At 47.5% G+C, this 27,983-nt stretch overlaps 1 protein-coding gene across 2 annotated transcripts; it reads right to left on the bottom strand.

Annotated features, from left to right (window-relative positions):
- Positions 1-16: 16 nt before the first annotated feature.
- SMPDL3B (sphingomyelin phosphodiesterase acid like 3B) lies at positions 17-23,128 on the bottom strand. Of its 2 annotated transcripts, none has more exons than XM_006195986.3 (8): positions 22,775-23,128; positions 13,456-13,669; positions 10,174-10,271; positions 6,235-6,378; positions 5,052-5,224; positions 3,759-3,939; positions 3,545-3,678; positions 17-643 (listed from the first exon to the last, which is right to left on the bottom strand). In XM_006195986.3, the coding sequence occupies exons 1-8, from the start codon at positions 22,860-22,862 to the stop codon at positions 278-280; spliced, it is 1,398 nt and encodes a 465-aa protein (XP_006196048.3). In that variant the 5' UTR covers positions 22,863-23,128; the 3' UTR covers positions 17-277. The 2 variants fall into 2 exon arrangements, with proteins under 2 accessions (XP_006196048.3, XP_032351528.1); XM_032495637.1 differs by lacking the exon at positions 17-643 and adding an exon at positions 1,478-1,592.
- Between the last annotated feature and the right edge of the window lie 4,855 nt (positions 23,129-27,983).

Below are 27,983 nucleotides of genomic sequence, written 5' to 3'. Positions count from 1 at the left end.
TGCAAGGGAGTTGCTTTAAACATGATTTACAAATTAAAAAGAATAATGCACAGAAATAGATGCACGACGAGCATTGTGTTTTGGATAAAACATGAACTTTAAAGAACTGTGCTTCTGATGGGGTCCTTGGGACTTCATTTCCTGATCGGCTCTCCCTTCCCAGTTCATTCTGCGGACGTGGCGGAAAGGGTGGAAACGTTCAACTCTCGGGGGAGATGCTGCCCCCATTTTACCAGGAGGAAGGCGAGCCCAGCCTGCCCGCCGGCGGCGCTCAAAGTCACGGCACCAGCAGCGCGCTTAGGCCCAGCAGCGCCGCCAGCAGGAGCGCGAGGTGGGGCGCGGGCGCGGCGCCGGGGGCGCGCAGGCAGGCGGCGTACGCGTCGAAGGCCACCTCGCGCAGCGCGCACACGTGCTCGGCGCGGCAGGCATCGCCGCAGGCCTGCGTGTCGTAACTGACCGAGTTGTAGACGTAGTAGCGCTGCAGCGCGCCCTGGTCGCTGGCGATGCCGTCCAGCGCCGCGTGCATGGAGCGGGCGCCTGCGTCGGGCACCCCGTAGGCCTCCGTCAGCCGGTACTCGAGCTCCCAGCGCGGCGACCCCTGTGCGTTCGCCTGGCTCAGGTTCAAGAAGTACGTCACTATATCCTGCAGAGGGGGCGCGAGGCGGGCGGGCCGTGAGCAGCTGTTCCCTTCTGCCCCCAGTCCTCCAGCCTGTATTTGCCCCTAGATTCTAAACAGTCGTCATCATGACCCCTGTTAGTTATTGAGCATTTACTACCGTCAGGGTATGCTTGGCAGATATCCTCTGATTGAATCTGATGAGGTAACTGCAGTTATTCCCATTTCACAGATGAGGAAACTGAGTCCTAAAGAGGTTAATTCATTTGGCCAGGGTCCCACAGGTGTTCAGTGGCTGAGGCAGGATTGGAACCCAGGTTGCTTACCCCATGGCCTGTGCATTTTGTTCCATCAAGATTCTGGGTACACAGAAGATTCTCAATAAATATTTAGCGAGTGAATGGATAAAAAGCTACTTAAAAGTAGTGGGATGGAGTACCTGGCTGAGAGAGGTTAGAGAATTGTGGTTGAGGCCCTCTAGGACTCAGGTGCATTTTGAGGACTTAAATATGGAGGGGGTTTATCTGTCCAACATTTTCCACTTAAATTTATGGATCTGCTTCAGATCAGGAGAGAGGGGATTGGGGGATCTGCCATGTATGGATAGCAACTACCTGCCAGGAACATTCTGTTATTTCATTGAGTCTTCCCCAGAGCCTATGATCCACCAACCCATGTAAACAACAGACCATGCTCTTAAAAATCCTCAGACTTCTTCTCCATCTACATTTACTCTAGAGTCAGGGATCTAGGGTATCTCCAGCAGTCCCTGGTTTTAAATGTCCTTTCTCAACTCCCAGATTTAATCTTTATGCCCACATCTTCCTAGAACTCCAACTTGAACACCCAGCTGCCTCCTCCCTCAGCATTTTCACTTGGATGCCATTCAGACATCCCAAAGTGAACAGGAAAGTCTTCTGATCTTCGCTCTGAAATCCACTCCTCCTGCAGTGATTCTGTTAGAGCAGGCAGATAGCTAGATAAGAGCAGAGAAAGGGGGACACAGACCAAATGGCAGGAGTTAGGCAGAAAGGAGGGGCACAGGCCAAATGCAGAAAACCACACATCATGTGAGCAGCAGGGATCCTTGGGCAGAGAAAAGCTGGAATCTTTGGGCTGATAAGGGGCCACACCTTTTGGCTTGGAGACCAACAAAGAAAGGTCAGAAAAGGCAGGAATTTCCAGTGTCCGAATGTAACCTTTTACTCATTATGCCCTCATTTCAATAAAATTAGCCTTGCAGATCAGAAGTACCCATCATGCACTGACGCCATGACTCTTACGATCCAGACTAAATAAGGACAAAAATCCCTACTCCCTTTGGGAAGGTGGAGTTGGGATGATAATCAGGGAATACGACTCCAAACCCTTCCCTCCCCAATGAATATTCCGCCCATTCATTTTTACACCCTATGTAACTAACTTGCCAAAGAAACTCAGGGCAGCTGCTCATCTAAGCCTGCCCACTCTCCCCTGAGAGTGTACTATCCATCCTTTAATAAATCCTCACTTTACCTTTTTAATCTCTAAGTCTTATCTCTGAATTCCTTCTGGGACGGGACAAGAACCTGGAACACCAGTTGCACCTATCGGACAATTCCTTCTGTAAGTAGCAACCTCATCCTTCCAGGCATTCCATCCAAAGCCTTGAGGTCCTCCTTGCCTCCTCTCTTTTTCTTACACCGTTATCCAATCCACCAGCAAATCCTGTCTGCTCTGCCTTCAAAATAGATCCAGGATCTGGCTGTCCTCACCACCCACCGCTGCCACCCTGGTCCATGCCACCATCCCCTCTCAGTGGTTGTGGTCACCTCCTAAATGACCCCCCTGTTTCTGCCGTTGCCCCCAAGAGCCTGTTCTCCACCCAGCAGAATGGAGATTTTGTAAAATTCCAGAGTCCTATTCATGGCCTACATGAACTGACGCCCCTTCCACCCACCCATCCCTTGTGACTTCCACTGTGGCCACACGGGCCTCCTTTCCCTAACACACCAGACACATCCCCACCCCGGGCCTCTGACTTGCTTTTCCTCCTCGTTCCTCAGATGCTCATATGGCTGGTTCCCTGAATTTACTCAGAATTCAGATGTCACTCTATCAGTGACGCTTCCTTGCCCCACCTAACAGCACACGCGCGCGCGCACACACACACACCATAACTCTCACCACCTGCCTCCTCACTCTGTTTTCTTTTCTCCTTAGCACTTATTTCATGCCACACTTAACTTTATGCATTTGTTTCTTGTCTGTCTCCTGTAAGAATCTCGGCTCCAGAAGAGTGGTGACTTTTGTTCACTTCTGTAACTCCTGAGCTTAGCACAGGGCCTGGCACATGGCAGATGTTTAACACATTTTGTTGAAAACGTCAAGGCATAATATTTCTTTATCATTTCAACAATCACAAGCACATCCCAGGAGGTGTGGGATTGCTCATTGAGTTAGAGGCCTGCTTGGCTGCGGCCCAGTCGGTATAGAGAAGACATGAGCAATGGGCCTGAGGTCACACTGTGAGAGACCTTGAATACCAGGCCAAAGAGATCCAATTTATCTTGGGGGCACTGGGGAGCCATTGAAGGTTTTTGAGCAGGAGAGAGGTAAGAAGTGCTTTAGAAACATTAATCCCCTCTGCAGTGTGCAGCAGATGAGCTACAGCAGGGCAATGCTGGAGGCAAGACCAGGTAGGCAGCCTTGACAGTGGTCCAGGGCAAAAGGAGATTTGGGGAAGAAGTGACCTGACTTGGTGGCAGGATGCAGAGGTAGATCCAGGGTTCTGATCCTGAGCTCTAGAAGTGTGGAAGTAACTTGACCTTCCTGAGGCTTAGTGGTTAATAGAGGATGGATTAGCTAGGAAAGAGTTAGGGAAGGTGGTGATGCGTTCAGGTCTCCCCTCCCTCCTCCTCTGGCCCCAGCAGCCTCAGGGCTCCTGACCTGCAGGTTCAGTGTGGCTTGGTCATATTCAAACAGCCGGATGCCTGGATTGTTGGCTCCGTTGACCACTCCAGGCAAGGTGGTTTTCCATGGAGTGACCCCAGGTGTAAGGAACATGACACTGATGGGGGCACCTTTCGGGAGAGAGACAGCAGAATTGAGAGGCTGGAGACAGGAGGGAGGTGGGCTGGCCATGGTCCTCCAGGGTAGGTACCTGCATCATTGTAGAACATCCGAAAGCTGTCGGTGTGGTGGTGCCCAAAGAACTGCCCCGCGATGACTTGGTGGTGTTTCCGGACCACCTTCAGGTACTCCTCGTTGAAGCCCTCCCGGAACCATGCTTTGTTCCGAGTCTTCTCAAAGAACCCCGGGGGCACGTGACCGATAATGTACACCTACGAGGAAGGGGTGCCCCGCAGAGGCTCAGAGACGCCTTCCCCACCCCGTCATTTCCACCTCTCACAACCTGCCCATCTCCCCAAAGGCCAGCAGGTGGGCTCAAAGGTACCGCCTCCCCCATCCCCCTCCCAGGCAGATTCCAGCACTCTCTCTGGACCAGCAATGAATGTACCGCATGTTTCCCCACCTCTGCCTTTGCCTACACTCTGCCTGCCACCCGGAGCATCCTCATTCCCACTTCGGTAAATTAAAACCTAGCTCAAAGGGCACCTACTCATGAAAGCTCCCTGATCCTTCAGAGACGAGTCTTCTCTTAGACAGCTCAGGCCCTGGAGCCAAACCTTCCTCGTGCCATTGTGCAGCATATGCTATGTGGTAATGTGTGTTTACATCTTATGTTTCTTGAGTTGCTCAGCTAACAGTTCCTGGGCCCTTGGCCCCCGTTGCAAGAGACAGAATGAGGGGTGGAACGGAGGGCAATTATTAGAACACGAGCTTTGGAGTCAAACTGCAGTTGGACCCCAGCTGTGTGTCACCTCTCAGAGCTTCAGTTTTCTCATCAGGAATGACACCTAACTGAGGGAGTTTTGAGAGTTAAATGAGATAATCCACACAAAACACTTAACATATCTGATGTATAGTCTGGCCTCAAAAGCACCAGCTATGAAATCCTGCTGGGATGAGCTGGTCAGAGCTGGGACTCAAGCAAATGAGACCCAGGGCTAATCCCCAGGGGGCTGCCAGCCCATCAAATGACATGGACACACCCCAAGGGCAGGGCATCCCCTCGAGTTCTCGCCCACAGTGTGGGCTGCAGCTGTGGTGTGTGGCATCTGTGGAAAGAGCACTGGACTTGGAGTTTGGAGACCAGGGTGCTAGTCTTGGCTCCACCACTTATTGTGGGACTTGAGACCCTCACATCGGCAATGGGCTCCAGGGTCCCAGCCTCACAGACTGTTGTGAGGATGGACGAGCCCTCCCCCACCCTAGTGCTGGGCAGAGAAAAGACTCTCTGTGATGTGGGCGTCTGGAGTGAGTCTGTGCCAAAGTGGGAGATTGTTCAGGAACTGACCCCAAAGAGGGAGGAGGAGGAGTGGGGAGGCCTTACCATTTCCCCTGCTCGGGACGCATCGGTCAGCACATCTTCCAGCCACCGGAACTGCTGGCCGGGGTCGGCTATGCCGGCTGTCTGCTCATTGTTGCTATAGTACAGATTGGTGTTGAGGACCACAATTCGCCCAGCCCCACTCGGCCCCAGCAGTTTCTCAGAATAGAAGGCACCTAGGACATCACAGCCAGGGAGAATCTGAAGGTGTCCCCTGCCTCCAAGCAGACACACCTCTATCCCCCTCCACTTCAGTTGCCCACCTTCTCCTTCCCATCTTTCCCACAGAAGGGGCATCGTGGTTAAGACCAAAGGCCCCAGAGCCAGGCTGCCTGGGTTCAAGTCCTGGCTCTACCACTTACTAACTGTGCATCTCGGGAAAGTTACTTTAACCTCTCTATGCCTCAGTTTCCTCCTCTGTGTAGTGAGAATAACACTGAGGTGTGTTTGCCCCTCCAGATCCACAGTCAGCCCTTCTCCACTCAGCTCTCTGCCCCAGGAGCTATGGACTAAATCAGTGGGCTTCTGTACTCCGAGTTTCTTGGGTTTGACCAACACGGAGCTCCAGCAGCAGGGGATGGAGGAAAGGAAGGAAAAGAGGTCAGATCACCTTGGGATGCTGTGTCTCCTAACTAATGGTCCTCAACCTGGTGATTTTGTCCCCGAGGGAACATTTGGCAGTGTTCAGAGACATTTTTTGGTTTTCGTAACTTGGAGGTTACTAGCAACAAGTGGGTAAAAGCCAGGGATGCTGCTAAACGTCCCACAATGCACGGGACAGCCCCCACCATGAAGAATTAGCCAGCCCAAATGTCAGTAGTGGCAAGGTTGAGAAACCAGCCTTAACTGAAGTCACTGCCTCTTCCTAGGGTTGTTCCGAGGAGTCTGGCAATGTGCTGAGGCCAGTGCCTGGCACACAGGAAATAATGAATATTCACTTATGATCCTCATTAGTGCTGTGGGGTTGAGAGCATGAACACTGGAATCAGCCCTGGATTCTGCTCTCAAGGCTGCCTCTTCTAAGCTGGGTGACCTTGGCCAAGTGACTTGGTATCTTCAAGCCTCAGTCTCCTTACCTGTAAAATGGGGATAAAATCAATCCCTATTTCATGGGGATGTTGTGAAGGTGAAATTAGATCAGACCTTGGCATAAAGTGTTCCTTATAGTAGCAAATGGTGTTAGTACCTTCTTTGAAGAGAGCGATGGATTCGTTACTGAGCCAGGGTCTCCAGAGCTCTGCTACCTGATTGTAGATATTGTTGCTCCTGGCTGGGAGCTGGTTTTTGGGGTGAAAGTCATGATTTCCCAAAGCAGCATAGACTTTTGTATCTGGGAGGAAAAAGAGAAATACAAAAATATACATGCAGAAGCGCTTGGTAGAGTTAATCATTTTCAGCCACTTGCTATCAGACCTAATAAGGAAGAGCTATAGCTCAGATAAGGAAAATACAGAAAATACAGAGAAAAGCAAAAAACCGCATCATAGGATCTGGCAGAACTTTGCTCACATCTAGGGAGGAAGAGCAGTGACTTCTTTAACACCATTTCCAGCAGAAAGTTCCCTAGTCAGAAATGAAGCATGAGATGAGGAGGAGAAAGCTAGAAGATCTAAATACTCTTCAGATCCATCATCAGCCACTTCGTAATTTAGTGTTTCTTGTTCTTGTCAATTCCAGATCCATCCTACTGTTAGGGAAGGGGTCTGCGTCACTCTGGAAGGCCTTAGGAGTTTCACTCATTCACGAGTCAACAAATATTTGTTGAGCACCTAGTACATGCCAGGGTGCAGACCTGGGAACCAAGCACCCAGCCCCAGGCCCAGAGGCCTTGCGGTGCAGTAGGGTTGACAGGTACAGAGTAATAGCTGTCACAAAAATGGAAGAGCCGCTCACTGCGGGAGTGTATAGAAGGGGTAGCAGTGGGGGCCCGGGGCGGGGGGCCTTCATGAGGAAGTGAACCCAAGGGGGAGAGGGAAGCCCATCAGACTCATTTCCTCCTTGTGAGTAGCCTCATTCCTGCTTTTATTTTGTGTCTGGCCTGTAGGTGGTTGCTCAATGAATATTTGATGATAAATAAAAACTCCTCTGAGTTCAAGGCAGGACCTTGCCCTTATATGAGCTTGGCTTACCCCAAGGGGTGACCTTGAACCAATAAGAGAGGCTGGCACCTCCGATTCCCACTTGGGAAAGTGCTTCTAACAAACCCTTTACCCTGTATGTTGCCAAAAAAACCAGCCTCTGTATTCCGATAGCTGAATGGAGACTTGCAGGCAGAGTTTCGGGAGAATTAGAAAAGAACAACGTTATTGCTTTGCCAGGCAGAGGGAGTCACAGCAGACTCATGCCTTAGAGACTGTGAGCCCCTCTTGGGGTAAGTGTCCAGGGGTTTTATAGAAAAAAGTGGGAACGGGGGTGATAACAATCAGGGTGTGAGCAAGGGCTACATTCCTGGTAAGAATTTGATGTTGTTATGGAGGAACTTAGGAGGGTCTGCCCATTTTCTTGAGGTTATCAGTCCATGACCTTCTTTCAAGGCCTCTAGGGTAAAAGGATAAGTTATTCAAATGCACAAGGAGGACCCCACAGGATCCTGCTGCTTCAGGTATAGCCCTCAGGATCTGGAGATGCTGAGCTATGCCAAAGGAGGAGGTCATAGAAATCCCATCAGGAATTATTCACAAAGCTAGAAGTCATGACTGTAACCACCTGGGAGAAACTCATCTCTCTTACATGAGAGAGGCACGCAGCCAGAAGAACCCATTTAAGAGGAAACACAAATCCCTGGAATCCCAAAGGCAGCTGAGAAGGCAGGGAATCTCTCCGGGTTTGTAAGCAGAGAAGGTAGGGGGGTCCCTGGATAAAGAGAAGCAGGCATGGCTTTCTTGATGTAAGAGAAGCCATTTTTGGCCCAAGCCATTTGGAGATCTAAGCTTGGCCACAATGCTTGCCCTTGAACAGGTCTCAGTAATAACGGTTTTAAGAGAACAAAGAATAAAACTGTTATCAGGCAAGAGAAGTGACAATAGCAAAGGTAATAAATCCGTTGTAAAGACTCCCAGTTCTGTTTCTTCAGTAAAGATTAGCCTGAAGCACTTTCTTGAGCTGTTTTGCAAAATTTAAAACCTCCTGGAGCAATCAACCACCAGATCAGGTGGAACCTAAGGGATGATGATGTTGACCTCTTCTGACCCTTGTGACTTCAATCATCTAAAGCTTGGACTCTGTAGACCTTTGCCCCAATTATATGCTGAATTCTGCTCAAGCCTCTTCATGAATATTCATATACCACACCCCTTCTTGAATATGCACATGCCCCTTAGTTTAAAATTCCCCAATATTACCATTCGGGGAGACACTGCTTTGGGAAAGATGCCAGGTGCTCTCCTTACTTGCCGTAAGTAACAAACTCTTCCTTCTCCTGATCTTTGGCTTGGTTGTGTCTTTTGGCTTGACACCCACCAAGAGATGAACCCAGTTTCCTTCCAGGTAGCAGGTTTTTGCTGTTTCTCTGTGCCAGTCACTGTTTCAAGCTCCTTACAGGCATATGCACCATGAGGGTACAACCTGGCATCTTGTTCACGGCCAAGTTCCCTATCCCTGGAATGGTGTCTCACCCATGGTTGACACTCAATAAATATTTATTGCCTGACTACATGAGTGAATGGATTACCTTATTTAATCCTCATGACAACCCTCTGGGCAGGTACCACTACTTTCCTCATTTTGCACCAAGAGAACACAGAACGTCCAGGGGACTGCCGAGCCAGAGCGTAGCAGAGCCTGAATTGGGACTTGGATGGGTTTGCCTTGCACACCTGAGTTCACCATCAGCCATGGTAGAGAGGCAGGGGTCGGTGTTCACGGTGACTCTGGTGGGGAACACAGGTGGCACGTGGCAGGAAGAACACTTGACATGGAATTCAAAAATCTCAAATTTCAGTTGCTTCTTCCTCTCCAACAAGTTACTTCAGCTTAGTTATCTATTTAAGGGGGAGTGTTCTGCTTGACCTGTGTTGTTACCCTTCTCAAATAAGATAATGCCTCATTTCACTTCTTCCAATTTGTTCTTATTTTAACATCTCTCCAGGTGGAGCATGTCTTCCTACTGAGGCCACGAGAAAGCACTATGTCATACTTTAATGGACAACATTTTTTCCCTTAGCGATACATAAAATAATGGAAGCATCTTACAGTCAATGGTATCTTGGATTTAGGAAATTCAATACATGTGATCGAAGGGAGGGTATAGTTCAGTGACAGAGTGTATGCTTAGCATGCATGAGGTCCTGGGTTCGATCCCCAGTACCTCCATTAAAGAAATAATTAAATAAACCTAATTACCTCCCCCACTCCCCAAAAAAACCTAAACTAAAAACCACTTCATTTGGCTGGGGGTTTGAGGGGTGGGGAGTAAAACAAAACAAATCTTATTTTACCCTGTCTATTGAAGAATTTTATTACATTTTGAAATAAAACTTCCATCAGTACAGATTTTAAAAAAGTAATATGCTGGAAGTAAAAAGAGCATAAAAAATAAAACAAAATACTGCTTATTTATAAATAAATAAAACATGTAAGTGTGTTATGAACTGTGAAATCATAATTATAATTTACATTTGTGTGTTAAATCATAGTGATAAAGCATTTTCTTCCCCATTATTTCACTTTTATTCCTGAAGCCCCATGTGGAGCAGAGAAAAGAACGCTCAGAGTTGGATCTGAGTTTGAATCCTCCCCTAGGAACTGACTAGCTTTAAGCCATAGATTCCTTATCTATAGACTGGGAATAACAATACCTGTTGTTGCCATGGGGGCGAGTGTCCTGGTTTGACTCTAGTAGTGACTTCTGCTGGAAGATGAACTAGCACAACCCTGTCTGAGTTGGGTTGAGTTGGGCTGAGTTACCTAGACTGGCAGCATCCAGGCAACTTCTTTGCACAAATTGACATTGATGGGATAAGGTGGCAGAAAGGTTGCCTTGGGGACAGATGTGGGATGGTGACAGCAGCTGGGGCCCCTCCTGGAGTGGCAGTGGGAGTGGTAGAGCAGAGATGGCTTTGCATGCCCAGCCGTCCCAGTTCCCTTGCATCAGGGAACACTATGGGGACCCAGGGCACAGTCTTACCTGGAAAGACCTCTCTGATGAGCTCAGTCAGACGCGCCACAATTTCCAGCACGGCCTCCTCTCCCAGCTTTTCATCGGGCACATGCGGCGTGTCATCACTGAAAAACAGCGCCAGGCCAGTTTGGTGCGGGCAGCTCAGGAAGAGGCACAAGGAAAAGAAGGGACGGCTCTACCGTGAGAAAAAGAGACTACGCAACTGGGCCTCGGAAATCCACTGAGGAGGAATGGCCAGGCTGGAGTTGGGAGTCACACAGGACGGAGTCCAAACCCAGGCTCTGCCACTGACCTGCTGTGGGTCCCTGGGCTGGTTGTTGAACCTCTCTGAGCTTCCATCAGCTCATCTGTAAAGTAGGGATAATAATGATACCTATTCCCAGAGTATGTGTGGCACTTCAATAAAGGGGGAAACGTGGATATATAAAATGTAGTAGCTGCTAGGTTACAATTAATGTTATCTAGACAGGGAAGCTCTGGGGTTCCAGTCCCATCTGCAAGCCCCATAGGGAGCTTGGGGTGGAGAAGCCGGGTCTGAATTCTGCTTCTTTTCCCAAAGGGTCTAACGAGTTTGGAGCTGGCTTCAGAATATAAAATTCATATCTACTCTATGGCAGGCCTAGGACCTGCCCCCCAAGACCATTTAGTCCCCCCATTTTGAAGGAGAATTAATAAAATAGCCACACTCAGGCTAATAGATTGCTTGCTTTTATGCTTGCCCTTAAAACGGTCAACTAACCTGACTAACCGGTTGCTACTCACAGTTCCAGGCCCATTGTTAAAACTAAAGCTATTAATTTTACGATTTCTACTTTATTCCAGTAATTGAAAGTAGTAATCATGCTTGGTTTCTGAGTCATTCTCCAGGGAGAAGGTCATGGAACTGTAACCTTACAAAATAGCCTGAATTACCAAGAAGACCACACTGTGGGCGCTTATGAGATAAAGAGATTGAAAAAGTGACAGCCTCGAGCCTCTATAGAATTGGTCGCTTGGAAACATCATGACGCCACTCTAAGTCTTATGACAAGAAAATGATTCTATTGATTGTTATCGATGCTTTACTGTTTGAGCTATGGCTGTATAATCACCCTACCCCATCCCCAAGGTGGGTCCACAGTTTTGAAGGCCCCAGCCCGCTGTGAGTCCCCTTTACCTGGCAAAGCAATCAAGCTGTCTCATTCCTTCTATGCTCTAAGACCCTGTCTCTGAGTTTCAATTTGGCTCTTCAGGGATGGGGGCTGATCTTCCGGCAACAATTTGACAGACCTAGTTTCCTGGACTTACCTTAGAAAGGCACAGCAAAGTAGAGGAGAAAGGGGGAGGGTAGGCTTGGGGGATGGTAGGAGCACCCACAATCTAGAGCTTGAGGACTCCGATGGACACCTGCCCAGCCCCTCCCCAGGGAAGTTAATTAGCTTAATAGTACTGATACCACTACCAGCAGCTCACACCAGCTTACTGTGTGCCAGGTACTTTCTGTGTGTTGTGCTCATATCCACTCATTCATTCTTCATAATAGCCCTATAGCATAGGTTCTGTTTTTGGTCCCATGTGAGAGATAAAGAAAACAAGGCACGAAACGGTGAAGAATCCTGCCTAAGTGTACACAGCAAGGAAGCCGTGGAGCCACGGTTTAAACACAGTCAGCTCAGCTCCAGAGTCTATGCTCACATCCACCATGTCCTGCTGTTTCTCTGATCCCCTCATTAGGGCAGCAAGAGGGTCCTTTTAGCCTTGTCCTCCCTGGGGACAGGTCAGGACTCCAAAGACATCAGGACAAAGTTGCATTGTTTTCCTCCTAATTTGGAGGATTTAATTCTGTGTGATAGAAAACACATCCAGTTTCTACAGGTTATCCCCCGAGGGCTTGCAATTCCCTCAGAGAGGTCAAATTTCTTAGAAATTGAAGAATTATAAAGGGTCCTAGAGGTCATCTCATCCAATGCCATACACCTTTGCAAGGTCCCAGAGATTTCTCAGAAAAATCATGCTTCTGTTAAAGGATCATGAATTCCCCAGAGGGATGGGATCATGTCTTTTAGAATGTCATACGTTTCTCCAAGGGCCTCTCCTCGGAGAATTCACAGCCCACTCTGCCCACCCCAACCCCACCAGCAAGAGCCCACTCAGGAGCAGGAGGCCAGGATCATGGCCTAAAGCTCACTCTCTCAGATTGATTCCTGAGCCCAGGGAAGACAGAGCTGCCCGGGCCCCTCCTGAGACACTGTCACATTTCTTAAGTGTTCAGACTTGTTCCTACCCCTGCCGACCACCGAGTCCATTTGAGGGTCACTCCTGGTCACTCCTATGTCACAGTGAGGGATGGCTGGGGGCGTCGTGAGCTTAGTCCTGCCTTATAGAAATGTCCACTGAGGCTGGAAGAGGGCACCAGAAATCAGAGGTCCCGCCAGCCTTTGTCACCCACTCCCTGGCTCACCACTTCCTGCAGAAAGTCTTCCCCAGTCCTGCCAGATGGAGTCAGGTGCCCTGTGAAGGTCCTGCATACCCCCAGTGACCCTTTCTTCTCTCTGGGCTATAATGGTCAGTGGCCTTGTCTGTGTCATCCACAAGACAGTGAGCTCTTTGAAGGCAAGTCCAGGTCTTTGACATCTCCATTCCCCCATATCTACCCAGGAGTGAGCACAAGATAGGCTGACCTACCAAAGGAGGGAGGGAAGGAGCGAGTGAGTGAAGGGGGGACCTCGAGTGCCAAGAAAAGTCTGAGGACTTAACTGCCGCATCCTCGGATGAGCAGCAGAAATGGCATCTCTGTAGCTGAGCAGAAATCACCCCTCAAGCTGTCTCCATGCAGAGCTGTCCTCTGACCAGTGAGAAGCACCCCCAGGGCCAGGGCAGCCCAGGGGTGGCCCACAGCTGACCAGGACACTTGGTCCCAATGCTGGACCAGCTTCAGCCCTTCTGCCTTCTTCCTTCCCTGCATGTAGATCACCGGGGCTTGGAGTCCTTAAACCCTGGTGGGAGTGGGACCAGTGTTCATCCCGAGTTAAAATCCGGGCACTCCCCACATGCCCAGACATGCCATGACCGCGCCCCCAGCCTCAGTGAGAGCTGCGTTCTGCTGAAGCTGGGAGACACGAGGTCCAGGACACAGGCCCTGGAATCCGCCAGGCCTGGGGTCCCCTGGACAAGCTTTGGGCTTTAGGTTCATCCTCCTCACAACAGGACTGGTGTGAGGACTAAGGGAGATGGTGTGGGGAAGGTGCCAGGCAGGCAGGAGGCACACTCGGCAGCCCTGGGGAAGGGTAGCTGTGTGGCTGCTCTCACCCAGTCCAGAGGATGAAGTCCGGCTCCGGCTCGATCTCCTTCATGGCGTAGATGGAGGAGTTGATGAGGACCCAGGGAGAATCGCAGAGGTAGTCGCCCCAGGGGCCCGCGCTGGGCACTGGCTGGGAGCTGGCAGATGGGCACACCTGGAGGGGGTCTTCGGATACCTTGTAGTTGGGGTCAAGGTGCAGGTCAGAGACATGCCAGAACTCCCCTGCGGGGGCAAGGAGACCCTAGTCAATCCTGGTCCCTCCCTCAGCCTGGATGGGAAGGAAGTCAGGGGAACCCTGGGGTGGGGGAGGGGAGCCTGCATAGGTGAAAGGAAGTTTTCTCTGAACCCAGGGTCTGGCCTTACCCAGGGAGGCATTGAGCAGAGCAGAAAACAGGCTTGACTCTGTCCTTGACCTCTGACCTTTGACAAGGCCCTTTCCATCTCCCCTCCTCAGTGTTGTGGGCTGCGTGACCCTCAAGAACCCTTCAGGAGTTCTAAGCACGGTGCTTGTTTTAAAGTAAAGGTGAGAGAGTGTTAGGGTTAAGTACCCAGGCTCTGGAGCCACATGCCAGCTGTGTGACTGCCAGCGAGTTGCTTCACCTCTCTGAGCCCATAACTAGAGCCAAATCTTTTCATGCTCCAGGGCCATATACACAAAAATCTGACCTGGCAAAAGGCTTACACACCAAACATGTTGTAAGATCATCTAATTAACACCAGCAAAAACCTGGGGAATATGTGTGGAAATGGAGCTTAAGAGTGCTAGCCCAGAAAAGAAAGGATGTAATTCAGATTGGGCTGAATTTCTCATTGCGGGTGTACTTGTTAGTGATTCTGGATGCGGGGTGAAATGCCAAAAATCTTTTGGTGCAAACAGAGAAGGGAATCCTAAGAAACCGGCCACACGGAGTGGATTAATCATGTGCACCCAGCACAGGGCCTGGAATAAGTGGTTTCAAAGATGCTTATTGAAGAAGGGTTGAACAGGTTTGGCCTCTGGCCTAGAGTCTTGTTTCTGGCTAAAATAAGGGTGAGGCCCAGAATTTCCTCACTTTTCACCATTGTTGTCACTTCCTCTTCCTCTTCCTGTATCACTCAGACTCAGAGTCCACAATCGACACCCAGGAAAATGAGGCTTGGCCTGGGAGGCCTGGCTTCTGTGGCTTTCAGGGTTGGATAGCTGCCACTCCTCCCCCCAAATCCCAGCCTGCCCCCAGTCACAGGACATTCTGTGTGGCTCTAAGGCCTGAAGGTAAAATCTGGCCCCTCACCTCACTCTTTGACTTTTCCTCCCAGATGCTTCTGAGCTTTTGTTCACCTCTCCTGATCTAAACCTGGTCTCAGGAAAGGATCAGAAACTAGTTCATACTAAGGTGCAAGTGACTGATTTAGCAAATCATCATCCTTCCCATGGTCATCACATAGACATCCTCACCACAGCCCTGGAGGGACTGAACATTATCCCCATTGTGCAGATAAGGAAACTAAGGTTCAGAGGTCAAGATGCTTGAGATCACATGGGAAATGGTGGGCATCTTCTGGCTCCTGGTCTTCTCCTAGGAAGATGTTATTGCTAAGGAGGTAAAACCACTGCCTTTTCAACTATGCTTTTTGTAAATAGTCTCTGCCTGCATTTTAATATTTTCCCCCAAATCGAGAGTCTTTGTTTATAATGAGGGGAATTTAAACTTTTCGCACAAATTGTGATCACTAATATATTTGAAATTACTCCTACAGGGGCAAAATCCCAAGCCAGAGGGAAGAAACTAATGGTCTCATTTCAACTAGTAGATGGGCCGAGTTGGTGGGCTCTCCCAAGCCCCTGCACAGAGACAGGTCATACCTTCTTCCAAGCCTGAGGCCAGGCTCGCCCTTCTCTCTGACACATGAGCCCCTTGCTTCCTCTGCAGACCATGCAGAGACCATTCTCCGGCGTCTAGCAGATGCTTTCTCAACTAACCATAAGCACTGAGACATTCTGCCCCTTTGACGTCAGCCTTCAAAGTAGTCAATGAACACTTCTCCAGAAACTCTTTGACGGAGGCAAGGTCAGCTGTTGGTTTGTCTCTTCCTTCAAGTTCCAGATTAGAATTGTGTGTAGAACTGAAACTCCTTCCAGCCTCCCCCGCACTTCCAAAGAGCTAAGGGCGTATGTATATGTGTGTGTGCGTGTACATACGTGCGTGCCCGTGGCCTCAAAGGCCTGACTTCAGGAGAGTGGGAAGAGTGGCAGGCAGAGCCTCAGGTCCATGCAGGGCTCCACCTCAGGCTCCGGTCTCCTCTTTGTGGAGGCTGATCACAGACACCTCATCTGCTGCTTGGCCCAACCCAGCCCACTCGTCCCCCTCATAGGGCCTCTTCCCTGGTCCTCCTTTGTTCTCTTCATTCAGGCCTCAGCCTGAAGGTCAGCTCCTCAGAGAAGCCTTCCCTAACTACTTTTTCTCAAGCTCCACTTCCTCCCACCCAGCTGGTCACTAGCTCTCTGACTCTCCCAGTTTCATTTCTTCAGCATACTCTCATATATGAAATTATCTTGTTGGCTTGCTTATCTGCCATCTTCCATGTCTACAGTGTTAGTCCCACAAGAGTCTTCTTCATCACTGTGTCCTCGGCACCCAGAACAGTGCTGGGGATGCAGAAGATGCCCAAATACATATTTGATGCATGAGTGAGGCTGTGCAGAGGCTGATTAGACTGGTAAGCACTCAAAGAATGTTAGGCCTGGTGCCCTTCATGTGCTTCCCTCATTTCATCCTTGCAGCCATTCCGTGAGGTGGCATTTTTATGCCCATTTCACAGACAAGGAAACTGAGGCTCAAACCCAACTTCTCTCACCGCACAGTTGAGACATGATGTTGACTCAGAGCCCCCAGAAGGTGGCTTTTATAACACATTTATGTTACCCATCAAAGATGGGAGCCACAGGCTTCTATGGAATTAGTCACAAGCTGTGAGGAATTGAGCTCTAATTATCACTCATGGAGAAGAGAGTGGGCACAAGGATACGGAGGCAAGTAATTGAGTTTCTAATCCAGGCTCTTCCATGTGTTGGCTGAGGACTCTGGGCAAGCCAGCAGGCCCGAGGGTGTTTGACATTTGGCCTGTATCTCTGTGAGCATCAAATAAGAGAGTGAACAAGAAAGGGCTTGTCCAGAAGAATCTCAGTACACCACCACTGTCCCTGGCAATTACCCCCGGGGCCAGGTGTGAGACTGGGAGGGTGTGGGGATTTGGACACTGGAACACTTCGTCCTTTGGACCAGAGCTTCTTAAATATTACTGTGCAGACCCCTCACCGGGGAGGCTGGGGGGTATCTCATGAAAATTAAGAAGCTTTCTACTTGGATCCTACTACTTGGATCTTTTACAGTAAGAAAGTATTCATGTAATCCTTGAGTTTTAAGAAAAGGTATATAAATCTTAGCCGTTATTATTATTTGTTAATTATTGAGACTACAGATAAATTTGGCATCAAGTGCAGTGAGAAACTGAGGACACAGACCTGGGTTGGAATTACAGCTCCACTGCCCACTAGCTGGGTGAACACTGGCAACTGACTCTGCCTGTTTCCTCATCTATAAAATGGGAACAACAGCGCCCCCTACCTTTTATGGTTATTGTGAGGATTAAAATGAGAGCATATGAGATAACGCATAAACACTCAGCAGTTATTCTGACTTTGGTCCCTGGAGCTTCCGGAAAGTCCCCTTTCACCACAGCAGGGAAATGGGACAAGGGGAGTGGCCGTGTCCTTCCCCCACCGGCCCCAGCGTCCCCTTAGCTGCTGTCTTCTGCAGGTAAAGTGCAGGTCTGGAGCCAGAACTTGAAGCAAAACAACGTGAAGACAGACATTGTCCCTTCCCGGGTGGTCCTCCTTGAGCAGAGGGCCAGTGGGCACAGTGTACCCTCTAGTTTTAATTCTGAGAGCTCAGCTCTGCTCCCTGTGCCTGGGCAGGCAAAGCAGTTCTCCTGGCCCTCTTCCTCTTTCACCAAAGGGGCCACCAGTCCAAACTTGTCCACTGGGGACAACAGACCCAGGGCCCGTGGCCTAGTAGCTTTGTAAGGCCCAGAGAAATGTCTGAGACCTGAAAAAAAAAATGCATTGGCTCCAAAAAACAAAAACAAACTATGCCATCAAAATCAATAATTCATTTCAAAAGCAATATTAAAAACATCATTAAAAATCATGTGTAATGTGAGATCCTTTTACATTCATGATTTTACATTCATGATTGATTCCTGATGGGTTGGAGGAGACTTGCAAAAATCATTCCTGGAGACTAAGAAGGTCTTAAAGTGGCTGAAAGGTGAGTTAGCTTATGGTCAGAGACAAGAAAAGGAGACAGGAGAGTGACACTTGCCATTTATTTAGTGCCTTCTGAATGTCAGTCAGATGCTGTGCTAAGCCCTCTGCGCATGTAGCTTCACAATGAAATTATGAAATACACTCTGATACTGTACCCATTTTACAAATGAGGAAACTGAGCTAGTTAGTGACAGACCTGTGATTCATTAAATAAGAGAGTGAACAGAACGGAGTGTATCAGAACAGAAATGATCACAGTGCACTTTGGTAGTATGACCTTGGATATATTAAAAAAAAAAAGTCCCTGAAACTTTAACAGCACGTTACAATGTAGGTGCATGATCTCATTTAACTATCATTTAATCTCTCTGCTATTGTCCTTATTTTATAGATAGTGAAATTGAGGCTCAAGGTCACATAGATATTAAAGGTAGGATCTAGGTTTTCTGGCTGCAGGCAGTGGATTGGTTTTGAAAGGGCATGCATGAAATTTGGAGTCAGAGAAATCTTGTTTTGAATCCTGGCTTCTCCACACAGGTGATGGCAACTTGAACAAGGTATTTCCTCAGCTGAGCCTCAGTTTCTTCTTCTGCCAAATGGGGATAAAGATGCTAAGTAACAAAGAAGTGGGTGTATGGATGAAAGGAGTAATTGCATAGGGAGCACTTGGCTGAGGGGTGGACAAGACAGCCTGAGTGCTTAACCCCTGGGGTCCTCCAATTCTGGCCTCACTTTTTCATCTCTTCTGGAGCCTATTTCCTCAAGTGTAAGATGAGAGTATTGCACAAAGGTTATCGAAGGCCCTGCCACTTGAAACGGCCTCTGATTCCATGACTTTTGTCTGTTATGTGTGTAACCCACTACAAAGCAAACTTGGTTCCCGCTTCAGTCCTTTGTTTTAGACGCTAAGCAATAACCCCAAACACTTCAGTCATGATTCCTCTTCTGTATACACAGAGGGTGAAAAGCAACATTTACTGACCCCTTGTGTTAAGTGCATGGATCGCCCTCTCTTCACAGCCACTCCATGAGGCCGGCTTACAGTTCTCCAGAGAACTGTTTCCCAGCCTTGCTAACCCACACTGGGAGAACTTGTGGGTTTCTCTGCAATTAGAAGCTGAGGGATAAATGCAGTGTTGCCCAGGGTTTGTGCGGGAGGAGACAGAGTCAGCACGTTGACACCCCACCCAAGCTCAGGTGGGCTAAGGAAGGTGGCAGAGAAACTCCACCGTTTTATGCAAAGTGGGGATGGTTGCTCTCTCATTGGGTGTCTCAAAGGTTGGCCCTTCAGGAAGAGACTAGGATTCTGAAAAAACTTACACGTGCTGTGGAATTCTTTTCAAATTTAATTTCATTTTTAGATTATAGATGTATACATTCCAGAAAGTTTGGAGAAAAGAGTAAAAAGTAGTATCTATAAAACCCACCGTGGGGTGGGGTATAGCTCAGTGGTAGGGTGTGTGCTTGGCGCACACAAGGTCCTAGGTTCAATTCCCAGTGCCTCCATTTAAGGGGAAAAAGTAAATAAATAAAAAAATTTTAAAGAGTTGAAAAAAAAAACAAAACCCACCATCCCATTGAAAGGCATGAAGGATAAGGCAGCTAAGACTTGGTCCTGCCACTTCCTAGCTGTGGGATCTTCGGCAGGCATTGTGCCCCCTCTGAGTCTCATTTTCCTCATTGGCAAAATGGATATAAGGGTAATAGTAGCTACTTTACAGGGACTATAAAAATCAAAAGATTTTTTCATTGCATTTCCCAAATACTTTTTTTTTTCCTAAAGTATTGCCATCATTTTTTTTTTCCGGTCATACATATATTTGTTTTCATATTCTTTTTCATTATAGGTTACTATAAGATATTTGAATATAGTTATGAGTACTATACAGAAGAAATTTGTTTATCTATTTTATATATAATAGTATTTGCACATCTTGAACTCCCAATTTATCCCTCCCTACCCCCTTTCCCCCTGGTAACCATAAGTTTGTTTACTATGTCTGTGAGTCTATTTCTGTTTTGCAGATAAATTCATTAGTATCTTTTCTTTTTTCTTTTCTTTTCTTTTCTTTTCTTTTCTTTTCTTTTCTTTTCTTTTCTTTCTTTTCTTTTCTTTTCTTTCTTTCTTTCTTTCTTTCTTTCTTTCTTTCTTTCTTTCTTTCTTTCTTTCTTTCTTTCTTTCTTTCTTTCTTTCTTTCTCTTTCTTTCTTTCGATTCCAAATGTAAGTGGTATCATATGATATTTTTCTTTCTCTTTGTGTCTTACTTCACTTAGAATGACAACCTCTGGGTCCATCCATGTTGCTACAAATGGCATTATTTTATTCCTTTTTATGGCTGAGTAGTATTCCATTGTATACATGTACCACAGCTTAAACATCAAAATCATTGGACAAATAGGTTTTAAAAGGATAGCCTATGTCAAGGACCTAGCACAAGCATGGTGTATCATAAGTGCTCAGAAAATAAATGTTAGCCCTTCTTGGCTATTTTCCTTAGTGTTCGTTTTTACATGACATTATTTTATAAACAGATTGAAGATGTATAGCCTGGGTTCACATCCAGGCTCAGACACTTACTAGATGTGTAACCTTGGGTTATTTTTCTCTAAGGCTGGGTTTCCTCGTTGATAATCCCTACTTCACAAGGCTGTTGTGAGGGTATAATGTGAAAATTTTAGTAGTGCCTGCCACATAATAAGTACTTAATAAATGTTACTTAATATTTTCAATTTTGCTATATTATCCTGAAACTTACCTGCCTGGTGGTTTTACCACAATCTATTCAGCTGTTCTACTGTTAGCATTTTCCATTATCATAAACAATGCTGCAATGAACGTCTTAGTGCCTTTGGGGGCAGAGGAGAATCTTTTTAACCACTAAGACCCTGGGCCTGGGAAGGGGGTGCCCACTGATATCTGGATTTCTAAGAAAACATATTTAAAAGTGAAAGAGTAGGGGTAGGGGTGGGGTGGAGATTCTTTCAATCATTCCCAAGTCTCTGGTCAGCCCAGCAGGGCCCTGAGTCCCCCAGAGGGGAACTGGGTCTCTGTCCAGGTGAACAGTCAGTCACCCTCACAGGGAATGACACATCCTGTCAGGGCTGGTCCCAGAGGTGTTTCCACCTTTCAGTCACAGCTTTTAGATACAAGTCCTTTCCAGGCCTTTCCCTGGCCCTGCAGACACCAGTGTCCCTCCTCACTGGCCTCTGAGATGCACAGCCAGCAGAGTTCTTGTCAAGGTCAGCTGCTCCTGGGAACTGTCTGAGGAAGTGGACTGACTGGACGAACACTTGAGAGGCCACCGACCCTTTGGACTCTAGCCTGGGAGAACTGAGCAGCACCGGGGCCGGCAACGAGCAGACTCCGAGCCTTTTCTTCCTTTCTCTGCCCATTTCTGCAGCTTCCGGAAGGGTGTTGGGTCATCTCTAAGGTCTCATTCAAAGGCCTCCAGAAAGGGGCAATCTAGTCTCCTAAGGAAAACTACAGGTCCAGTCTTCCTCTCTAACCACACAGAAATCTAACAGGCATCTTGAACTGGACACAAGCCAAATCAAACTGCCATCTCCTCCTCCAGTATCTCAGCAAATGATACCTCTGTCCTTCCAGCTGCTGAGACTAAAATCCTCTAAGTCCTCCTTCACTCACACCCACCATCTGTCAGCAAGTCTTGTTTCTCCAATCAGACCATCTCCCACCACCCCCGCTCCCACCACCCCTTCTCTCCCGGGATGAGGGCAGTAGCCACCTCACTGGTTTTGCTGCTTCTCTTTTACCAGGGTGAGCAGCCATCCCAGAACTCAGGGTGCCCAACTTCAAGTGCTAAAACCACAGACTCAGACATCTTGGTCATCCAATCTTTACCCCATCACAGGCCAAGGGGATTTTTAAAAAATAGACCCCTCAGACCTCGTGTATGCCACGCATGGGATCTAACGCTGAGCTATACCTCCACCCCCAGACACATTTAAAAAAATTATTCATTTTTATTTATCTTTAATTTTTAAAAAATTTGTTGATGGGCAGGTAATTGGGTTTGTTTGTTTATGTCTAGTGGAGGTGCTGGGGATTGAACCCAGGACCCCATGCATGCTAGGCATTCACCACTGAGTTATACCCTCCCCTTTTAAACTCACACAAGTCAGATCTCATCACTTCTCTGTCCCAAACCCTCGAATGATATCCCATTTCAGAGTTCTTAAAATTGCCTACGTGATTATCCACGACCTGGCCTGCCTGCCTCCTTCCTCCCCACCCAATGCCCTCCCGGCCCCGTGATCCCCTGACATCCCTACCACGCCCCTCGCCCTCCTTGCTCCAGCCACGCTGGCCTCCTTGCTCTTGTTTACACACATGACCTGTTTGTCCCACTCAGGGCCTGTGCACTTTCCATCTTCTCTTACTGGAATGTTCTTCTCCGGGACGTCTACATGTCTCTCTCCCTCGCTGCCTTAGGTGTCTACTCAGATGTCACTTTATTAAACAGCACTTTTCTGGCTGCTCCACAAGTGTCCTGCCCATCCTCTCTGCTCCTTGATTCTGCTTTATTATTTATTCTCCATAACACTTGTTATCTCCTGGAATATTATTTCCTTGCTCATGGGCCTTTTGTTCTGTTTCTCCCCAGGTGAGGAAATGCTTCACCAGGACTGAGATTTTTTTCTTTTCTTTTCTGCCCATCTCTGGTTCAAAGACTAGTGCGTGATATGTCAAGGCCCTCAACCAACAGTTGTGGAGTGAATTCATGAATCTGCCTGCCACCTCCTACCTCTACCAGCTGGCTGGCTCTTACGTACACACACCTCTTAGCAAGGTCAGTGTCCCTCCCTTGGCCAGCTGTCACCTCCTCTTAAAATCATCAGGCTCAAGCAGACCCTCACTCTCTCACCCAGCCTCCCTGACCTAGCTCCCTGCCTTGCTATTTTTAGCACATTTTCAGCTTTCTGTGAGCAGCTACCAGCAGCCCTCTTTCCTGAGTTCATAGTACAAAACAGAGCTATCACAGGCATTCGCAGTGCCTACCTGTTCCAGCCCTGGCGACTCCCCAGTAAGCCAGGAAAATCAGCAGCTTGGGCAGCCTCATCCTTGCGGCTTGCCTCACGGGAGCCATCGGGTTCTCCCCGAGCTGTTGTTGGAGTCACGGACTTCCTAACTAGGTGTTGGTGGCCACGTGCCAGAGCAGAACCTCCCGTCCTGTCACCAGCTGTCTCCAGTCACCTGAGGCATCTGGCTCCTCTGGTTTTCTTCCTTTGCCCTGCGGGGTGTGAGCAAGATTTGCCCAATAAGCCACACCAGCCAGGCCTTTGGACTCTGAAGTGGGAAGCAGCGCCTGTCCTGCCAGTTCCTCAGAGCGTGTCGGTCCAGCCGGAGACTGTATTCTCCAGGAAACTCACCCAGCCCCAGTCACTGACAGGCAAATAGCCGCTTTTGGAGTTTTCATGTGGCCCCGCCCCAAAGGAACAAACAGACATGTGTGAAACATCAGGCCTTTGCCATCAAAGGAATTTAACTGCTAGTTGGAGACTGAGATGCTTGACCACAAATGAACCAAGACTAAGAGCCATCCATTCATTTATGCCAGGAACCATGTCCCAGGGAGACGGAGGGGACCCAGGGCTGCCCTTGCTCTCAAGAGGGAGAGGTAAACCACTGGCCTGCAGTTCAGTGTGTTAGGTGGCTTGACAAGCTGGGAGAGGGGAATCTAACCCTCCAAAGAAAGTGAGAGGGCTTCTAGGAGGAGGTGACGTGGCTTCATCTCTTCTTTCATTATAGAAATTGGCAGACATAAACAGAAGTAGAGAGACTAGTGTAATGAACCCCCAATAACCATCCTCCAGTGACAGCAGTTATGAACTCATGGCCAATCTTACTTCATCTGTACCCCCACTCCATTCCCCATGGATTATTTTAAAGTAAATTCCTGAGATCATATCATTTTGCCCACAAACACCTTAGTATATATCTCTAAAAGATAAGGACTCTTTTTTTCTAACACAATCATAATATTATAGCAGATCTAAAAAAAAAACAAAATAGTGTTTCTGACCCAGGTCCTGGGATTCATTAATCAATAGAAATTGATAAGAGGCCAGACGAGAAATTCAGGCAAAGCTTCATTGGAGCTTGTGCTGCAGCATCTGGGAGCAAAAACAAGAAACAGGTGCCCTTCCTTGCTTGGTCTCCAAGCAGAGCAGGCTCGCTCCTTAAATGGGGTGAGTGTAGGGGCAGATCAGTGGGCCAGAGAGGTGGCTTAGGTGGTCTGCCCACCTCCTTGGTGGTGCTGTGTTCAATATTGTTGTGTCTCAGAGAATAGGGAGGCCGAAGGAGAGGAAGAGAGATGGGGAAACAGCTGGTTGGTGGAGCAGTCAGAACACACATATTTATTAAGCTGACTGTCTTACATGGGCACGGTTCATGGTGCCCCCAAACAATTACAATAATAACATCAAAGATCACTTATTATCACCGATCACTTTAACAAATACAATAATAATGAAAAAGTTTGAAATATTGTGAGAATTATCAAAATATGACACGGAGATATGAAATCTGCAAGTGCTGTTGGAAAAATGGCACTAATACACTTGCTTGACACAGGGTTGCCAAAAACCAATTTGTAAGCAATTCATTATCTACAAAGTGCAATAAAGTGTAGTGTAATAAAATGAGGTAAACTTGTACAAGTAAGAGTTAGCCAGAAGAAGGGGAAAGTGGGGAGGAGGGTAGCCCAGGCAGAAGAAGCAACCGCTGATAAGACAAAAATGCTGAAACATCCCAGGAAGCTGTGTTGGGTGATACTGGGGCTTGTGGTTCTGAGCCGGGGGAGCAGGCAGGAGCCATGGAAGAGTCTTAACTAGGGCAGACATGCAACCCAATTAGAAAGATTGCACTGGCCCTGTGGAAGATAGGAATTCTGGGAGACCAGCAAGGCAGAGAAGTCCTGGTGAAAAGAGGTGAGGCTCTACGCCTGGGAGTTAGTAACTAGTGGTAGGGAGGAATTAAATAGACTGTGGCTGGGGAATCATTGAGGTGTTAATTTGTGCTCTCCTTATATGTTTTTTTTAAAACCCTGATCTAAGCAGGTAGCAAAGATGCCCTCCCTTGGGGAAGGATGTGGCCAGGTGGAAGGCCACAGCTTCTTGAAGACAGCCACCTCCAGGCTTTTGTCCTCTGACCTCCTAGAGGGGATAATGGAAAGGCTGGGGAAGCACCTATAAGAGAAGGAAGGAGGGCCCAGATAGGGCAGCAGAGTGGCTACTGGGTTCCAAAAGTGTCAAAGGGTACAGGAGGAAGCCGGTATTCAGACATGAAGTCCAGGGACATTTACTTGGATTCAATAAATATCAGATGTCTATTAGCTTCTGTCTTTTAGCTTCTTAAACCTAGAGAATACTATGCTTAGTTAAACATCAGAGAAAGACAAATACTGTATGATATCACTTATATGTGGAATCTAAAAAATAATACAAATTAATTTATTTGCAAAGCAGAAACAGACTCACAAACATAGAAAACAAATTTATGGTTACCAGGGGGAAGAGGGAGGAGGGGAGGGAAAAATTAGGAATATGGGATTAACAAATACAAACGACTATACACGAAATAGATTAGCAACAAGGATTTGCTGTATAGCACAGAGAATTATACCCAGTATCTTGTAATAATCTATAATGGAATGTAATCTGCAAAAAAAATCAAATTACTATGTTGTATACCTGAAACCAACACAATATTGTAAATCATCTATACTTCAATTTAAAAAAAAAAGGACTAAAGCCCCATCCGTGTTCAGGCCCTGGGTCACCTCAAGGAGGAAGAGGGCATCAAAATAACTACCAAGATGAATTTTCTGCCAGTGTGGAGGGAAGAGGGCTTGGAGACCAACTGCTGTTGATTTAATGAAAAGAAGGAAGCGTAACTTTTCTTGCACTTGAGCCTACAGCCTGATTTACAACCACTGGACTCATTCTAGGGCTCCTGAAGTCACACTTGGAAGGTAACCCATGGGACTGGTGGGAAGGAGGGCAGGCAAGGGGTCTAGGGCAGCCAGTTCCCTGAGCGTTGAGCAGGGAGTTGGCAACAACTAGGCTTGAACTCGGAACAAGGGGGCCACCTCTCAGGGAGCCTTGGGGCTCCTTATAAACCTCTCTGAGGGGTACTAGAGTCTCACTCAGCTTTTGACTGGATACAGGGGCTTCTTTTAAATACCTCAGCTCTCTGGTCAGTGTCCCCAGAAAGCTCCCATCACTAACGCATAAGGTATCTTTGCACAAATAGAAAAAGGTACCCCTTTAGCCCTTTGTGTGACTAAGAAAAAGGTGCCTCCTTCCCAGAGAGACACAGCAGGGCTCAGAGTGGAGGGGTGGACGGCGGATTTAAGGCCCCACTCAGCCCCCTGCTGGGAGCCGTTACTTAAATGATAATGGCATCTTCTGGGTTCAGGCTGGCCTGCAGGCCCTGGGTTTGCTGAAAGAGGTTAAGTGAGGCGGAGAAATCAAAGGATTTGCCTTCTTACATACAAAACAACCACTCTTCTTCAAATTGCCTAAAGCACTTATTTGATTGTTGGCAAAGGTCATTGTCCAGAAAAGCGCTATCACTCTTAAGAGAAAAGCATGTGGTATGAAAGCAAGCATTCTTCATGATTTTGCTGTAGCCTCTGTAGTCCTGTCACCTCAGTAATGGATGTAAAACAAATACCGACTCCCCAAAAATAACTTTTTAATTTAAAAAAAATTTTTTAAATCCCCTGATGGGGATGAGGGGGTCAGTCCTTGGGTGCCCATGACTTATTCCTGGCCTTAGAGCCCCTGGGAAGCCAGGCTGCAGCTGTGGTTGGCCTGGGGTTCAAGTCCACAGAGGGTTTAGTCCAAGAAGGTACAGAACAGGGCCATGATCGAACCCATGAATATTGACATCTAGTCCTTTCACTCTGAAGCAGAGACACATTGCTGTTTTGCATTCATTCATTCACTCATTCATTTAACAAATATTTACTAAGCAGCCTCTATGTGCCAGGCACTGTATCAGGTGCTGGTGATACAATTATGAACAAAAATAGATTATAGTTTAGTGAGAGAAGTAGGCTTCAGTTAGATTCACACAGATAAATGTAAAATTATAGCTGCAGTGGTGCCTGGTTTGGATGCCATTCTAAGGACCTTGAACTTTGTCCTGTAAGTCATGGGGAGCCACTGAAGGTTTTGGAGCAGGGGAGTGAAAAGATTGTAGAATAATTAATTGGATTTTCCCTTTGTAGCTGCAGTGACTGATCCAAAAGAATGAATATCTAATGATTAAACCTGAGAGGCCTCAAATTATACTGTAATTTGTGTCTTCTCTAAGCTGGGTTTTTGGTGATGATTGATCCTTAAAGAACCCAGAGAGAAATTCTGAAGTTGGCCACAACTGACAAACTCGAAATGCCCGAATACAAACTGAAGCATTCTGCTTCTGTTCTTGAGTTCCTGATCTATTTCTCCTTGTAACCCAGCTTCAATACGTAAGTGAGTTCAGGGGTGGCATAGCTCTTGGCCCTAAATAGGCACTAAATATGTATTTGTTGAATAGATGAATGATAGAGTAAATAAGACTGATTGGATTCATAAAAAAGTAATAAATTCAAGATATTTTAAACCTGCCTCTTTCCTCTAACTTCTACCTTAACTGTCCTTCTCTTTTCCGTTCCTTCAGCCATGGTTCAGACCCACATCACCGCTACCTTTGTTGTTTCTCCAGCTTCCTAACAGATCATCTTGCCTCCAGTCTTGGGCAATCCCTAGCTTGTCAATACTCCCTCACTCTGCAAGTGAGATCATGTTAATTCCTCTGCTCCAAAACCTTCTGTGGCTCCCTATGGCTGTAGGGAAAAGCCCAAAGTTCTTAAAAGGGATGCAAGCCAGGCATTGTCACCCCTTTGTAGGTATCTCTCTGTTCAATCTGTCCTCTTGGGCATGCATCCTCTTCCTGGGAACTCTTTAAAATTGCAAATATGTTTGAGAAAAGCAAGAATAAGCCCCTTTCATCTGTTTGGTTGGTGTAACAACATCAAAGTACTAAGCATTTGAGGGTAAGACATGCTGACCTGGTAAGGGGATGGGCAAAACGGAGGCACAGGAAGGACAAAGCATCTTGATGAAGAGTTGGGCTCAGGAGTCATGTGGAGCTGGGTTCAATCCAGTTCCTCTTTTTACTAACTTTATGACCTCACGCTGACTACTCAGTCTCACCC

Source organism: Camelus ferus, chromosome 13 (assembly GCF_009834535.1).
Source record: "Camelus ferus isolate YT-003-E chromosome 13, BCGSAC_Cfer_1.0, whole genome shotgun sequence".
NCBI classification, from domain to species: domain Eukaryota; kingdom Metazoa; phylum Chordata; class Mammalia; order Artiodactyla; family Camelidae; genus Camelus; species Camelus ferus.
The sequence above is the reverse complement of the archived record's forward strand: the minus strand, read 5'-3'. Positions and strand labels throughout refer to the sequence as shown.